Below are 18471 nucleotides of genomic sequence, written 5' to 3'. Positions count from 1 at the left end.
ACTGTTTCACCAATCAAACGTAGCAACAATAATCACAATACTCTGTTTCACCAATCAGATGTAGCAACAATAATCACATGACTCTGTTTCACAAATCAGATGTAGCCATGAAGTCACATGACCACATACAAACTGTGACGGCAGAGTGGCACAAACACCTCGCAGACAGCGGACAGGGAAAGAAAGAATACATGAAAAATGACAGCCAGCTCCTGCTGAAGCTTAACCATCACTTCGCTGAGTGAAGAACAAGCATGTTTTAACAAAACATGCACAGACACAGACAGTCAAGGTAAAGTGAGACTTCTTGCACGTGCACAAGCTGCCTTGTTCTAATGTTATTTTCTATCAGCTTTGCTATTTGGAGGGCAAGTGAATATGCAGTATTATACTGTCGGTGTTTTTCACTGTTCAAACATACATGTTACCTACTGTAGGTATTGGCTTCAAAAGCTTTGCTGTGAAAAACTGAGATTTGGAACTTAGTGTTTTTTGCACATCTTTATTTTGTAAAGATGTTATTTATTTTTACAAATTTTTCATTCTATTATTTGGAAATAAGCAGAATTTGCACATTATATTTTTTCTTTTCACCAAATACTTTTTTACTCTTACTTGAGTAATTTTTTGGATGGCTGCTTTTTACTTCTACTTGAGTAATATTATTTTGAAGTAACGCTACTCTTACTTGAGTCTGCTCTACCCACCTCTACATTTTAAACAGAGGACACACAAACACAAAAAAAAATTAGCAAGACTACACGAATCTGGACTTTCAAAGGATATGCACAAGAAGAAAAGCAATACTTGTAAAATGTACCCCAGCTAAGACCTAAGCACTGTAAAGACTGCATGATCATACCACTTCAAATTGCCAGCATTTTAGGCTACTATTTAACACTCAAAAGCATATTGCAGTTAGCATACTGGTGCATGGTTCTGCCAGCATCTTGGGACTGAATTGACTGTCCAGTTATTATCCTATTGGGCTTTTTTCCTACATCTAAAACAACATATGGGTCAAGTTAATTGGCGATGGATGGACTGGTACCCGCTTCAGGGCTGGTATAAACATCATCCATTCCGCTGTTGCTAAACTACAAATGCAGCATCCCGAGGCGCTTGTGCTAATCTCTGGAGACTTTAACCATGTGACGCTGGACAAAACATTACCTGCCTTCTCCCAGTATGTGGATTGTAACACCAGGGGAAATAGGACTATTGACCTACTGTATGCAAACGTTAAAGACACATACAGCGCCAACCCGCTGCCTGTGCTTGGGAAAGCACATCATAACTTGGTTCTGCTTCAGCCTCACTACAAACCAAGAGTGAGGGAGCTACCTACAACCGCATGCTCATTCAGAAAGTGGTCCCCTGAAGCAGAGCAGGCTCTGAGAGACTGCTTTGGAACTACGGACTGAGATATCCTGCATGGATTATATAGTGAGAACATTGAGGAGGTCGTGGACTGCACTACTGACTACATCAACTTCTGTATGGACATTGTAGTTCCAGTAAGAACAGTATGCTGCTAGTCTAACAACAAGCCATGGATTACAAGTGACATTAGGGGCCTTTTGAACCAGAAGAAAAGGGCTTTTAAAGGCGGTGATCAGCATGAGCTCAAGTGCATGCAGAAGGAACTCCAAGTCCAGCTCAGGATGGCGAAGGAGCAGTACCGGAGAAAGCTGAAGCAGAAGTTGCAAAGTAACAGCATGAAGGAAGTGTGGGATGGGATGAAGATCACCACTGGCTGCAGCTCGAAGAAGGATGCCACCATCGAGAGAGATGTGGAGAGAGCAAACCAGATGAACAACTTTTTTAACAGGTTTGACCACGCTAACCCACTCTCATCTCAGAGTACTGCATCCTCCACTCATCCTTTTGCTGATACCAGCATAGGAGACAGTTTTCCCCCACCCACAATTACAGCAGCCCAGGTAAGCAGAGAGCTTAGGAGACTTCGTGCCAGCAAAGCAGTGGGTCCAGATGGAGTATTGCCACAACTGCTGAAGGCCTGTGCGTTGGAGCTGGGGAGTCCTCTACAGCGCATCTTCAACCTGAGCCTGGAACAGGGGAGAGTCCCGAGGCTTTGGAAAACATCTTGCATCACCCAGTCCCAAAGGTATCACGTCCTAGTGAGCTAAATGACTTCCGGCCTGTCGCTCTGACGTCACATGTGATGAAGACCATGGAGCAGCTGCTTCACCAACTGAGGCCACAGGACCGCCACGCCCTCGACCCTCTGCCGTTCGCATACCAGGAGAAGGTGGGAGTGGAGGATGCCATCATCTATATGCTACACCGATCCCCACTTGGACAGAGGCAGTGGTGCTATAAGAATTATGTTACTGGACTTCTCTAGCGCCTTCAACACCATCCACCCTATGCTCCTTAGAGACAAGCTGACAGAGATGGGAGTAGACTCATACCTAGTGGCATGGATCGTGGACTATTTTGCAGACAGACCTCGGTATGTGCGTCTCGGGAATGGCAGGTCTGACGTTGTGGTCAGCAACACAGGAGCGCCGGAGGGGACTGTACTTTCTCCGGACCTGTTCAGCCTATATACATTGGACTTCAGATACAACTCGGAGTCCTGCCATGTGCAAAATTTCGTTGACGACACTGCCATCGTGGGCTGCCTCAGGAGTGGGCAGGAGGAGGAGGAGTATAGGAACCTAATTAAGGACTTTGTTAAATGGTGCGACTCAAACCACCTAAAACTGAACAACAGCAAAACCAAGGAGCTGGTGGTGGATTCTAGGAGGACCAGGCCCCTCATGGACCCCGTGATCATCAGAGGTGACTGTGTGCAGAGGGTGCAAACCTATAAATACTTGGGAAAGCAGCTGGATGATAAATTGGACTGGACTGCCAATACTGATGCTCTGTGCAAGAGAAGACAGAGCCGACTATACTTACTTAGAAGGCTGGCGTCTTTCAACATCTGCAATAAGATGCTGCAGATGTTCTATCAGACGGTTGTGGTGAGCGCCCTCTTCTATGCGGTGTTGTGCTGGGGAGGCAGCATAAAGAAGAGGGATGCCTCACGCCTGAACAAACTGGTGAGGAAGGCAGGCTTTATTGTAGGTATGGAGCTGGACAGTTTGACATCCGTGGCAGAGCGACGGGTGCTGAGCAAGCTCCTATCAATCATGGAGAATCAACTGCATCCACTAAACAGTATCATCTCCAGACAGAGGAGTACTGTCCTGCTCCACTGACAGACTGAGATCATTCCTCCCCCACACTATGCGACTCTTCAATTCCACCTGGGGAGGTAAACGTTAACATTATACAAAGTTATTGTCTGTTATACCTGCATTTTTACCACTCTTTAATATTTTTTTTTTTGTTTTTTTTAATCAGTATGCTGCTGCTGGAGTATGTGAATTTCCCCTTGGGATTAATAAAGTATCCACCTATCTGTCTAAACCCTACAACTGATATTACTGAGAAAGAATCTAGCCCCTTGTAACCCTGGAGTAAACAGGTTTGAAAAAGTTATGGTGGTGTAGAGGTTAGCACTGTGGCTTCAGAGCTCAAAAAACTTGAGTTTATTTCCCAGCAAAATCAATACTAACATTGTGAGTGATTGTACATCCACCAACAGCAGGAGTTCTCTGGGTACTCTGGTTTTTCCTTGTGTTCCAAAAAGATACATGTTAAATTAACTGGCAACTCTTAACTGACCTGGTACGAAGAAATTATGGATGTGTTAGTAAGCATTTCCTATGAAGACACTGTATCATGTATCCCATTTAGAGATTGCTCTGGCTTTGTTCCCAGTGCTGCTGAGATAGGCTTCAGCTATCTGCAATCCTGTAGAAGATAAAGCTTGTCCAGATGGATGTCTTTCGCTAGGAACTCTGATCCACATGTATCTAATTCAGATACACCAATTAGGCTAACATTAACATGTTTGCGGTGTGAGAGAAAAACTTTGATATCTGGAAAAGAATTCACACAAACACAGGGAGAAGACAAAAGCTCTACACCAGGGGTGCCCACACTTTTTCGGCTTGTGAGCTACTTTTAAAATGACCAGGTCGAAATGATCTACCTACATTAAAAATGTTTATATATATATATATATATATATATTGTGGAGGACTTCTGGCTTTTAATGCCGGTCCTCACCCCCAGGCCGCCAGGAGGAGCTCTCCCGACAGCAGGATAGTACCCCGAGGTCCAGCAGGGCCTCATGGACTTTGTAGTATTTATACACAGCCCTGCTGGATACCTTGGGGGCCACCAGGAGTCGCTGTGGGGGGGCTTATGGGCTCTTTTGTGCCTTATGACTCGGGAGTACGTCACGGTCACGTGACGGGAAGGAACGACGTGCTCCCGGGTTGAAAAAAAAGACTGTTTGCCCTGACCCGGAAGGAATAAGGATCACATGGACTGAGGATTGAGAACACTTCCGGGTCAGGGATTATAAAAGGACTGTGGGAGCTCCCAGACGGTGAGCTGAGCTGGGTGGAAGGGTGGCAACGCGTCTGGGAGCTGGAGGATTGGTTTGTTAGTGATTATTGTGTAGTATATGAGTATTTTGGATAAGTGTGCATTATGCACTGTGGCAACAAAATAAAACCAACAATTGGACTTTTACCTGGTGTCAGGAGTTGTGGACAGGGGTTCAAGGGAGCGAGAGCGCCCCCAATCTACCACAATATATGTATATATATATTGAGTATACTTTATACATAAAATGTATCTTGTCATACCTTGCATAACTGAATAACCTTTATGGCACAATAACAATTCAATACATTTATGGTCACTACAGTATTTGGATTTAATAATCGTCATGTGGGAAAAGGCTGACTCGCATAAATAAGTAGAGCCGAATAATGCAGTCAAGGAGCTTTTGAATTCAGCTGAGAAAAAATTATGGCTGTCCGATTAACTGTGATTTTAGTTCCCTCTGCTTTTCTTTCTCAGATGGCTTTTTGGAAGGACGTCAGTTTCGTAGTTTTTATGAACAGTTCGAAAGTGCCTTTCCACATTTTCCTTCTTTGGAATAGCAATGATAGATTGACAGATGAGACAAACGCACTTCAATTGTGAGAAAAAAAATCCTCTTCCAATTCCACATCCAGCCCATACCCTCCCCAAACAATTTTTTTTAAATCCCTTCTTTAGTCGATATAAATTTGAAGGCTAACTAGATCACAGCCGGAGTTTTGCAGTAGCTCGCACGTTTGATCATGTGTGAGGGATGACCAGTGTGTTAGAAGAGATCTCAGACTGGCCGCCCTGTATGTCAATCAAGTGGCAAATGCCATATGGAGGATATATGATAGACTAATGTTTAAAAAAATTTTTTTTTGAATGCAATGCGTACTACCTTTGCGATCTACCGGTCGATTGCGATCGACACATTGGGCACCCCTGCTCTGCATTGATGATAACTGAGCTGAGATGTAAACCCAGGACTCTGGACCTGTGAAGAAACACCGTGAACCAACCTACTCAGTAATGAGCTCAATGTAAAAATAAAAAATCTTTGCTTTTTTACTCTGAAAAAGATAATGCAGCTTGCTATGGGTTTCTAAATTAACATAGCAAATGGAAACATTTTGGAATCAGAAAACACAATGACTTGTAAGCCAGAAATTAGCTCTGTGATTATCACCAACTCACTTAACCTGCTTGGTCTGTTTAATGTAAATATTTTACAGGGTACTTTGAGATGCAAAATAATGCAAACAGTGTTTATTTTAAATTTATCTGAAAAGTTTGAACCAAACAGGTTTGCAAAGAGAACCCTTGATTAGAAAAATAAAATGTTCTGTGTTAATTCTCTTTGGGTTTAACTGTTTTGTTGCTAGAACTGTTTTACACCCACCATCAGTAAAGCAAATAAATATATAAGAGCTGCTTTATTTGCTTCATACCATTGCAATACCAAGATGATCTGTTTTGAAACTGAGAAAAGTAGAAGCAAAAAGTTAAGCTGAGTGGCTTTATTGTCAAACCACCTATACTCTATATAGCAGCACACAGTGGAATGAAATAACATTCCCAAGGACCTAAAGGCAACATAACACATAAACACAAGATAAGTGCAAAAAAGGGAATAAACTACACTAAACTATAAAAAAATAAATAAATGGTAAGTGAGCAGATTGTAATAATTGACATGGCTAGTAATAAATACCTAATAATAAAAACAACAGCAGTAACAAGTGTAACAAATGTACAGCACGTAAAATAAGCTACTACTCCTGCCTCTGTTATATCCCTCTAGGAATCTATATCCCTAAGGAAGTCTTTAACCTGCCTATATTGAAAATGGGGATATACGTTGTGAGAGATGGACGTCTGAAGCGGAGCTCCGCTAGCAGCGGTGTTATTTTTCATATTATCTTCTTATTATCCTGAGATATCATGTATTTATCCAACCTGAGGGCACTACTACAGTATATGCAAGCATATATAATCATGGCCAACAAGAATGGGGTTCAGAAAGAAACGAAAACTAAAGCTACATCCAAGCTCAGATCTGCAAGTCCAAGTTCAAGCTCAAGATACAGCCTTTCAGAGACTGACCTGGATCAGATGGGCGAAAGCCCAGACTCCTCGGGACCACGGTCCGCTACATCGTCTCCGGCTGAGAGCAAAATGGGGAGCGAATTTATGAGTGCGAGTGACGCAGGTCACGATAGCTCGCCGATTGGAGAAGATCATCTGAAACTGGAAAAGGCCTTGCAGTCCGCGCTTTCAAGTACTCCACGCGAGCCGGGAACACTGGCTGCAATAGAGCCCACCGCCTCACCTATGGTGCACAAAAAGTAGAAATGATCTGTCTAAACTGAAGGTGATGATCGCTGAGCTCAAGCAAGATAAAGAAAAGTGAGAAGGCAAATGGGAAAGCAAGGGAAAAGGCAAATGAGAAGCTGCGACAGGAGCGGCAGAAGGATAATAAAGACTTGGAGAAACGCATATGTATTCACTTTGAGGCAGTCTTTAAAGATATGCTGGGTAAAATTGAAGAGCACATTCAGGAAACCTCGTCTAAACTGAGCACACTTGCTGATCAACTGGGGGATGTCAAGGAGACATTCACGACTCGGATTGAAACAGCTGAAAATCTAGCTGCCAGTGCTGAAGAAAAAGCAACAACTGCCAACTCCGAATGCAAAAAACTCGGAGACAGACTTGCTGCTTTGGAAGATGGAAGCAGAAGGAATAATATTAGAATCAAAGGTCTACATGAGAATCGAGAAAGTCCAAATCCAGTAAAATTCGCAGTTGAACTAATTTCTAAAATAATTGGAGAGGACTTTAAAGCAGATTCTGAGATAGCAGCGGCTTATCTCGTACACAGATCAAATACCGTTAGACCTAGATCTTTTATTACTCGCTTCGAGAGATTATTATTTACGCTAGAGGTGATGGCACTCCTCAGACACAAGCAAGAGATTTTCTATGAAAATAACCACATTCGTATCTTCCCTGATTTCTCTCCAGCAACAGCTACTAAACGTGCAGCCTTCTACAACATTAAACAGCAGTTACGGCAAGCCAATGCCAAATACTGCCTCTTGTATCCTGCCAAACTGAAAGTGGAATTGCACTGTCAATTCTATGTCTTCGCCAGCAAGGAAGAAGCAGAAAAGGAATTAAGAAAGCTGATCCCAACACTATTTTGAAACACAATAGTGAGTCGTAGCATGTCATGACATAGCAAGGATAAATATCCTACTCTCTGATCTATTTGTTAAGATACGGGTTTTTATAATTATATATCCTCTTTATTACTCGGACGCTATCTGATTATGTTTTAATTACAGTTATAGACTTTTGTGTTTATTTTTTATTTTTATTTATTTATTTATTTTTTCTCGACCCTAAAGGAGACTGTTTAACATCATACCCTTGGTTTATTATTATTGTTACTATTGCATTAAGACTTACTATGCTTATTCTGGACCACTTTCTAACACCATTCCCCGCGTTTATTATCCGGGTTTATTATCTTAATACATTAAGAGTGCTGAAGATTATACATATTTTAAGTCCATAGTTTGTTAATGATTATATTTTACGCATACAGTATTTAGACTATATTGGCAATAGATTTCTCTATTTTTTAATCCTAAAACGCTGCTGCGTGGGGGCTTGTTTTACTTTGGACGTGCTCTGTCTCTGGGTATGTCAGAGGACCGGGAATGCGTGAAGTGGGGTCCAGCCTCATGTGGTATTTATAAGAGTATAAAATGACATCAAAAATTCAGAATCAATGTCTCCATGATGGGACAGTTAACTTTGTGAGCTGGAATGCTAAAGGGCTGAATTACGAATTAAAGAGAAAGAAAGTACTCTCTCACCTAACAAATTTAAATGCTAAAATTGTATTTTTACAGGAGACTCACTTACTAAGCAAGGATCAGTTCCGGCTGCAAAAGGACTGGACTGGCCAAATGTTCCATTCTAGCTTTAAAAAGAAAACTAGAGGTGTGGGAATTCTCATACATAGAACAGTCTCATTTGTCGCATGAGATGTACTGTAGTATTGTATACTGAAGGGAAATATGTGATGGTCATGGGCAACTTATCTAACTGTAAAATGATTTTGATAAATGCTTATGCACCTAATGTCGATAAAGAATTTATACAAAATTTATTTGCATCCATTCCCAATGTGAACACTCATAAAATTATAATGGCTGGGGACTTTAATAGTGTTTTAAATCCACTCTTAGATAGGACTTCTATCACAGGGAGGACAATATCTAACACTGCAAAGATAATTACAAAGTTTATAACTGATCACAACTTATCAGACCCCTGGAGGTTTTTAAACCCAAACTCAAGAACGTATTCTTTCTACTCACCAGTACATCATTGCTACTCAAGAATTGATTATTTCTTTATAGATAATAATTTTTTGCCTACGATGCTATTGTTATTTCTGACCATGCACCTCTGATCTTGGAGCTAAAGTCACTATGCCCCACACACTCACCTCGCAGATGGCGTCTCAACCCACTTCTATTAGCAGACGAGAATTGTACAGAATTTATATCAAAACAAATCAGTTTCTTCGTAGAGACAAATACATCCTCAGAGATTTCAGCAGAAATACTCTGGGAAACCCTTAAGGCCTTCTTAACAGGACAGATTATATCATATCTTTCCCACAGAAATAAAATTAGAAACCAAGAAAGTAGTAGAGCTAAAAAGCGAAATTACTAGAATAGATGAAGAACATGCCAGGCTTCCAAGCGAGGCTCTACATAGGAAAAGGCAGGCTCTGCATTCAGAACTAAACCTCTTGACAACTAAAGAAACCAAACAACTATTTTATAAATCCAGACATCATTACTATGAACACGGAGAGAAAGCTAATACGTTTTTAGCTCAACAAATTCACAAGGAAGAAGTCCACAACGCAATCTCAGTAATCACCAACACGAAGCTAGCTCCCCTCCTGTTAGCAACATTTACAGATGCCAGAGACAATCAAACTCTTCCTCAAACTTTTCGCCAAGCATTAATCACCGTTTTTCCTAAACAAAATAAGGACTTATTACAATGTGCATCATACAGACCAATTTCACTTTTGAATAATGACGTTAAGATACTCTCAAAAATCATAGCTAGAAGGATGGAGAAAGTGCTCCCTTCGGTAATATCACAAGATCAAACTGGATTTATCAAGGGTCGACACTTATCTTCAAATCTTCAACGCCTGTTTAATGTAATATACTCACCAACTAAGTCAAACACCCCAGAAATATTATTATCATTGGATGCAGAAAAAGCATTTGACATGATTGAATGGAAATACCTTTTACTACATTGGAGAAATTTGGGTTTGGCCGAACATTTGTGCATGGATCAAACTACTGTATACCAATCCAGAAGCTTCAATATGTATCAACAACATTTGTTCAGAATACTTTAAACTAAATCGTGTTACCAGAAAGGGATGCCCCTTGTCACCGCTGCTGTTTGCAATCGCCATTGAACTACTGGCAATACACTGTCGAAATGCTGATCAGATAAAGGGGATTATCAGAGAAGGACTGGAACAGAAAATTTCTCTATATGCAGATGATATGGTACTGTATATATCAGACCCACAAAATTCTGTGCCTGCAGTCTTAACAGCACTCACAGAATTTCAAAAGATCTCTGGTCTCAGAATTAATCTGAATAAAAGTGTACTCTTTCCAGTGAATTCTCAAGCATATAATATTAGATTAGACCCTACCTTTTTCATTGCAGAACAGTTTAAATACCTACGGGTAAGCATCACAAGTAAACATAAAAGCTCTTTATCAACAAAATTTTGCTGTCTGCATGGAAAAAATTAAGCAAGACTTGCATAGATGGTCAACCCTTCATCTCACTCTAGCTGGAAGAATTAACACTGTTAAGATGAATATTCTTCCTAAGCTCCTTTTTATTTCAAAACATTCCAATATACATCAATAAATCATTTTTAAGCAATTAGATTCAACAATAACCTCATTTATTTGGAACTCAAAACATCCACGTATCCAAAGAGCGACCCTACAAAGACAAAAGGCAGAAGGTGGCATGGCTCTACCTAACTTCCAGTTTTATTACTGGGCAGCAAACATACAAGCTATAAAAACCTGGACACAAATAGATGAACATACACAGGCCTGGTCCACAATAGAACTAAAATCCTGCAGTACTTCTTTATATTCCCTGCTCTGTGCCCCAATAAATGCAAGTTATTGGCAATATACTAATAACCCAATTGTGCTTCACTCACTCAGAATATGGAACCAATGTAGAAAGCATTTTAAGATGGAGAAGCTTTTATCTGTGGCACCTCTGCAAGAGAACCACCTCTTTCAACCTTCGTAAACATATGCAGTTTTTAATATCTGGAAAATATTTTGGATTAACTTGCTTAGAGATCTTTATATAGACAACATCTTTGCATCCTATGAACAGTTACATTCCAAATTTAACATTCCAGCTACACATTTCTTTCACTATCTTCAAATTAGGAACTTTGTTAAACAGAACCTGCCCGATTTTCCGCATCTTGCACCCTCGTCCATGCTGGAAAAAATATTGCTCAATTTCAAGGACTCACACACCATCTCTGCAATATATAAAATTATCTTACAGTCCCTCCATTTCAAAGATCCAAGAGGACACTGGTAAAAAGATCTCTCAATTAATATATCAGAAAAGGAGTGGAATATAGCAATGCAGATAATTCACTCGAGCTCCAAATGCGCAAAGCATATAATTTTGAGTTGAATAATTGTATATCGAGCACATCTGTCTCGCCTAAAACTCTCCAAAATGTTTCCAGGGCAAGATCCAACCTGCGAATGCTGCAATCAAGTCCCAGCCTCACTGGGTCACATGTTTTGGGCCTGCACCAAATTAACATTATTCTGGACCAAAATTTTAATTTCCTTTCAAACAGCCTTGGTCTCACAATCCCTGTTAACCCATTAACAGCTGTGTTTGGGGTTCTTCCAGATGGGTTTAAAGTGGAGAAGGACAAACAGTGATTGCATTCACTACACTTTTGGCACGCAGACTTATTTTGCTAAACTGGAAGAATCCTAACTCTCCTCTTTTAAGTCAGTGGGAAACTGATGTTTTATACTATTTGAAATTGGAAAAAATCAAATACTCAGTTAGAGGATCTGTACAGATTTTTTCAAAACATGACAGGATCTTATCAGTAATATTTTAGAATAAGCTCTTAAAGCACAGAGGAAGCAATTATTTCTGTATTTCTTTTTCTTCTCTATTGGCTTATCAAACTCATCAATTTAGGTATGTTTACAAGCCTTTAGTTTTACTCCATTGGCCATGCTCTCTCTCTCTCAGGGATGGGGGTCGACTTGTTTTCAATCCTACTTTTTGTAAAAATTGACTGATTTGTATGGAATGATTGAAAAAATATTAATAACATTAAAAAAAAAAGAAAACAGGGATATACTGTACACTAGCATTAAAAAAATTCATGCTTTTTTATAGAAATTGTTTTTTGTAATCAAGACACCATTACATTGATTTAAAAATATAGCCAAAACATTACTAGTGTCACTGTTAAATTACTGATTTTCAATCATTATTCACATATGGCTATAAAGCCTCTTCAGTGTGCTAATGGCAAACTTAACTTATCCTAAGTTAGTTAAGTTTAAAAAGATATATGGTTATTAGAGAAACCTTTTTAATTGCATTGGCACTGATGAAACCTGGTTTTCCTGTTCTGTAAAGTGAGTAAATTGTCTTTCCTTGTGTTAGAGAGTACTGACATTCTCAAAGTTCAGTTCTAGGCTTCCACTTTTCTTCTGTCCAATGTTAGTGTTATTTTGTCCATTTTAACCTTTTCTTCTTGTTTGCCAGATTTTTTTGTCTTTTCTTTAGAACTCTACCTCTAAGGTTAACATATTAGATTAAACTATTCTCTGTTGCAGATGACACTAGTATTTGGTATGTATTTTAGGAAATAGCCAACATGGGATCTATAAAGAGATTTGTAAGACAAGGACTGTTAGGTCCTTTTCCTCTTTTGGAGTTGTACATCTGGGCATCAGATAGATCCAGTTTGTCCCCTTTTTCTGAACAGAGTATAATAGACATCTTTGTATAAAATCTTTGGTTTCTTGGCATCTATCACATGGCTTCATTCTGCAGAAACAAATAACAGGCCAACATGTTCCTTGAGTTCCAATGGTGTTTGTTTCATTTTGCCCATTTTTGAGCCCAGAACTAAATTTTATGAATGTCAGTACCTGGCAACCCAAGGATAGACAATTTTCTTGTCTTATTGAACAGAATGAAACACTTCAGCAGTGTTAAAGCAATTACAAAGGTTCCCCTAATAACAAATGATAATTTAAACATGACTAATGAAGGGCAAGCTAAGGGTGTTTACCATTGGGACAGTGAAGGAACAGCTGCTGAAAATGGGGCTTTGTAGTCAAATGTGAATAATAAACTAAATATCAGTAGGGTCAAGCAGTAACAGCTAATAGCAACACTAGTGATGTCTTTGTTGAATTTTTAAATCAATTTGATGGTACCTTGATAAAAAAAATCATTATAATTTTCTGTCAGAAAATTGTCTAAGTGATTCTTAACTTTTTTGAATGAACAGTCTAGCAGCTTACATTACATCTCCTTAACAGCTAAACAATACTGCGTAGCGCACAAATTTGCCAAGTGTGAGACAAATATTTTTGTTTACGAATTTGTGGAGTATAATTTTTTCGTTGGTCTTGAGAATAATTTTGCTTATCCTGTTACTTTACAATAAAACAACGAAAAATTTTGTGGTAGAAGAAACTTTTTATAGCACCTCTCTTCAGCAAACACACACTCCACAAATACAGCGGGATCGCAATAATGCGAAATTACTAGTGGAAGATAAAGAGTGGGAATGCGCAATCTGGTCATTTACAATTCAGGGCCGTAACCACCAAGACAAATTGTGCATTTGTCAGAAAACAAAGACGGCCTGTCCTACGGTGTGTCGTGCACCATGTAGTTCATCTTAATTCTAATACTTTTTTTCAGGGCAGCGCTTTATTTATAAGAAAGATAAAGATTACTGACATCAGCGCACATTAACACCAAATTGTGTGAAAGAGCGTTGTAAGTTGTGTCATCTCTAGGATCGTGGCGCCCAGGTCAAACCCGCGTCGCCAGTGCTTACTTTTATTTCGCCGTGGATTAAAAATAAAAAGCGTGCGACGTTTGCGAAAATTTCATCGTCCTTAACAGGACGTTACCTCATTCCGCACCCTTCAACCTTCTCCCAGAGCCGCATTACAAATTCCAAAGGCGAAGAAAAAAAAAAAACAGGGACAAACCATTTCCTTTATTTTCCAGCCGTGTCCGGAATTCCCTGGACGAGATGCAACATCCAGCATCTTTGTGAACGGCTACAAACGAAGCAGAAACTTGTTTAAGGCACATGGTTTGAGTAAAGATAAACACGAGACTTGTTTAGAGGATGTGGAGAAGGGGGCTTATAGAGCGTTTAACCAGGTTGTTTTCCTGGTTGCTTCCCAGTCTCACCCCCCTCTCCCGTCAGCCGAGTGGTTTATCCTTCCTCCTGCCATGTTGGATTGCGCTGCTGCCGCTGCTCCTGCAGGAGTTGTGATGAAAGTTTAGCTTTTTGTCTGTTTAGGGACATCCGGCGATTTCAAGGATCCGATAATATTTGATTTTTTTAATTTTCTTTTTTCTAGTCTGCGCTTGAGCTCTGCACTGCTGAAACCTGATTTACACCCGTTGGACTGGAATAAAAAGCATCCATGAAAAAATCCGCCAGAAGGCCACGCTAATCAATGACTATTCAAATATATGATACGACGTACGGGAGATTTACTGCTTCTTCCCAATCTTATTTTATTCACACTATTCAGCTACGAGAAAGGGAACGCGCAAAATGAACAGTCAACATCCTTCACAGACGCGGCGAGTCAACAATATTGGCTCGCTGCTCCTAACGCCCCAGGAAAATGAATGCCTTTATAGTTACCTCGGCAGGAAGTGCATCGTAAGTTAATCTCTCTTATTTTTTCTCTTATCTCTACTAAAAACCGCATTCTTTAAAAGTCGCGATCTGATAGTAGTTTTTTGTTCATTTACGGGCAGTAAAGCTACGTTAGGAAAGTCGCCTCATAGCAACTGGCGTGTAAACTGAACCGTATAAAACACTGCTAAAATGACAGCCCGGGCGACCGGCCGGAGAGTTGAGGGGAAGGGTAGGAAGGGGGTTCGGCACGGTAGGCAAGTGGAGTCTCGCCTTCTCTGGACATGCCCCCGCTGTCGTGTGCAGAGGCCTGCAGCTCTCACCCTGTATGTAGCCGGGGTGCCCACCCCAGCTCTTCTTTCATTTTAGGGCATTGGGAGGCGCGGGAAAGTTTGTTCACTTAACTTTTAACTTTGCCCATGGCGTTGTTTTAAGGTCACTTTGTGACACCTGCTTTTTTTTCCTGCAGGACTTAGGATGTCAGTGGCAAGACTTTTCAAGCGCCACCGTTTTATGATTACGTAAGGTTAAACTGAGGTTCGACCGCGGGGGTGTTGAGAGCTGCCTCACACAACTGGATTTTCTTGTCGGCGCAGGCCCCGGGGACTTGTCGTAGGTGCTTACCGAGGTATTTGCAAGGGTGTTTTTTTTTTTTTGTAACTTTCCTGTTTGCCTAAACGCCCTGCTGCGTGTATTGCTCACCTGAGCCGTTGCCAGTTTGAAATCGGTTAAGGGCGACAATGCGTTTTTTTTTTATTTTTTTTACATGGCCATGCTGCGAGACCCCAGTGCCTGCAGAAGAGATGGGAGGGAGAATCCCCTGTCTGATTACTTTTTCTTTTAAGTGTCGAGGGGGTCTTACTGTTCTGTTTTTTGAATACACCAATACAGCTTATTCACATTTGAGCTATACATGTACTTGTATCCATTTAAAAGAGTCACTTTTTCTCTTTAGCACGCAGCCTGCTCAGACGCATATGCTCCTAAAGAATAACAGTCCTTTAATTGCACTTACTGGTTTCTGTAGTTCCTAGGTGGTTGCATTACTTGACAAATAAACATTTAATTTTGGAAAGGGGTCTTTGCACGTGAAATTGGCTCATTAGGCTTTTAAAAAAATCATAAAATGTGGCATAAAAACATTAAGAACGTGCTAGGCATTAAAAACGTATATTTTTCCACAATGTGGTTCTTTACAATGTGGTGTGGATCTTCTTGACAAAGCACCATTTCATTCCGGTATGGGTTCTTTGCATATGAAGTTGGTTCTTTATGCTTTGAAGAGCTTCCTGATATGTAGAAAAAAACCAAAATCTTTAATGTATGGTGGGCTGCTGGACAGCAACAGATTAGGAAAACCTGGACTTGTTACTGGACATATGCAGCTGTTTACGACTGTAAACTGAGCCTGTTACCGGTGTTTTTTTTTTCTTTTTTCTGAAACCTTCATGTTGGTGGGTCTTTTGGGAGCCAAAAATGGTTACTCACTGGCATCACTCTGATGAACCATGGTGGCACCTTTATTGTTAAGTGTGTAGGCAGGATACTTAATAAATCAAATGACATGATCTTTGGACTGTGTTATTGTATGCAACGTGAGTCCTTTTAAAATCATTAAATCACTGGATTTCACAAATGTGTTTTTATCTAATTCTGGTTATTTTTGGGACCAGTTGCTTATTTAAGTAAAGGGTCCATCATCAGCCTCTTTGCAAATGGTTGTTTTGGGAGGCAAAAATGGTTTCTCTGAGTGTACCCTTTCTACTTTCTTAGTTATCTGGTCAAGTTACCTGATGGAAAGGTTGATCACATAGTAGTTCAACCTGTACCAAGGACAGGGTCATTTTGACCATACTGGAAAATTGTAATTAAGCACAGGGGAGAAGTAGCATCCTCTTAACAGGTTGTTCTAAGAGATAAATATGCTTTATTGTTTCCTATACATGATATTTTTTATTGAGTGCTTGTTGGGACATTTTGTAGTTATTTTGTGTAAGGATAAATAGCCACCTTAACACAAGGTTTTGGAACCTTTTATAATTTAAGGACAAAAAATAATTTTTTTTTAGAATTCCTTTTTTTAATTAAAGTTGAATAAACTTATATTCAGTATCTCACAGTGCCCACCCTGAGTTCATCACTACCAACTAAAGTAAATTTTAACAGGGTTATATTTATTGATCAAATGTACTGCATTAATAGTTACTGGACCCTTTGCAACCCCAAAATGGAAAAGGTGGGGTTGAGAATGCTACATTGTATTAAATTTGAGTGAGCTTGTGAGTAGGGATATCACATTACCAGAATTTTTGTATTTGATACCAATACCAGTTCAATTTCATGACACTGGATGCCTGTTCGATACCATGGCAAAAACAGAAATCCCATTCAATGGCTTTTTATGAAAAGTACCTCTATTGTTTAAATAAACAATATTGTCCTTTTTCTGTAATAGAATGTATAATATGTAAATGCCAATGGTTACTGCAAATTTAAAATCGTGAATATTAATCAAGTAATTGCCCATATATTATTTAAGTAAACTACAGGTAAATCTCAATAAATTAGAATATCATCGAAAACTTAATTTATTTCAGTAATTCAAAAAGTGGAACTCTTGTATAGATTCATTACACACAGGGTAATATATTTCAGGCATTTATTTCTTTTCATTTTGCTGATTATGGCCTACAGGTAATGAAAACTCAAAATTCAGTATTTCAGAAAATAAAAATATTGTGAAAAAAGTTCAATATTGTAGACTCACGTTGACACAGTCTACTCCGCTAATTAACCCAAAACACCTGCAAAGGTGTCCAGAGCCGTTAAAAGGTCTCTCAGTCTGGTTCAGTAGGCCACACAATCATGGGGTTAGATTGCTGACTTGACAGTTGTCCAGAAGACAGTTATTGACATCCTCCACAAGGAGGGTAAGGCACAAAAGGTCATTGTTAAAGAAGCTGGCTGTTCACAGAGTGCCGTATCCAAGCATATCAATGGAAAGTTGAGTGGAAGGAGAAAATGTGTCAGAAAAAGGTGCACATGCAACAGGGATAACCACAACCTTGAGAGGATTGTGATGCACAGCCCATTCAAGAATTTGGGGGAGATTCATAAAGAGTGGACTGCTGTTGAAGTCAGTGCTTCAAGAGCAACCACACATAGATGTATCCGGGACATGGGCTACAACTGTAGCTTTCCTTGTGTCAAGCCACTCCTGAACCAGAGACAACGTGGTCCAAAGTCCTCTTTTCAGATAAAAGTAAATTTTGTGTTTCATTTGGAAATCAACATCCTAGATTCTGGAGGAAGAGTGGAGAGGCACAAAATCCAAGTTGCTTGAGGTCCAATGTGAAGTTTCCACAGTCAGTGATGATTTGGGGAGCCATGTTATCTGCTGGTGTTGGTCCACTGTGTTTTATCAAGGCCAAAGTCGGCGCGGCCATGTACCAGGAAATTTTAGGGCACTTCATGCTTCCATCGACTGACAAGCTTTATGAAAATGGTGATTTCATTTTCCAGCAGGACTTGGCACCTGCCCACTCTGCCAAAAGTACAAATACCTGGCTTAAATGACCATGGTGTCGCTGTTCTTGATTGGCCAGCAAACTTGCCTGATCATGGGGTATTGTTAAGAGGAAGATGAGACACCAAACCTAATATTGTAGACAACTGTAGGGAGTTGTCAAAGCATCCTGGGCTTCCATAACACCTCAGTAGTTCCACAGGCTGATCGCCTCCATGCCACACTGCATTGATGCAGAAATCCTGCAAGAGGAATATTGAGTGCGTACATGGGCATACTTTTCAATAGGCCAGCACTTCAGCGTAAATGTTTTTTTTTATTATTGGTCTTGTGTAATCTAATTTTCTAAGATACTGAATTTTGAGTTTTCATTATCTGTAGACCATCATTAGCAAAATGAAAAGAAGTAAATGCTTGAAATCTATCACTGTGTGTG

The 18471-nt window shown here is 39.9% G+C and overlaps 1 protein-coding gene and 1 long non-coding RNA gene across 2 annotated transcripts in view; one reads left to right on the top strand and one right to left on the bottom strand.

Annotated features, from left to right (window-relative positions):
- Positions 1-14023, bottom strand: part of LOC120533977 — a 58625-nt gene extending 44602 nt beyond the window's left edge. Inside the window, exon 1 of the long non-coding RNA XR_005634661.1 lies at positions 13761-14023. This is a non-coding gene — a long non-coding RNA (uncharacterized LOC120533977). The remainder of the gene's footprint in view (positions 1-13760) is intronic.
- Positions 14024-14041: 18 nt separating this feature from the next.
- Positions 14042-18471, top strand: part of wasla (WASP like actin nucleation promoting factor a) — a 95049-nt gene continuing 90619 nt past the window's right edge. Inside the window, exon 1 of the mRNA XM_039762150.1 lies at positions 14042-14533. Within this exon, the coding sequence (XP_039618084.1) occupies positions 14423-14533 (111 nt within the window). The 5' untranslated portion in view covers positions 14042-14422. The remainder of the gene's footprint in view (positions 14534-18471) is intronic.

Source organism: Polypterus senegalus, chromosome 8, assembly GCF_016835505.1.
Source record: "Polypterus senegalus isolate Bchr_013 chromosome 8, ASM1683550v1, whole genome shotgun sequence".
In the NCBI taxonomy this organism is placed as follows: Eukaryota; Metazoa; Chordata; class Cladistia; order Polypteriformes; family Polypteridae; genus Polypterus; species Polypterus senegalus.
This window is presented reverse-complemented; position numbering and strand designations above follow the sequence as displayed.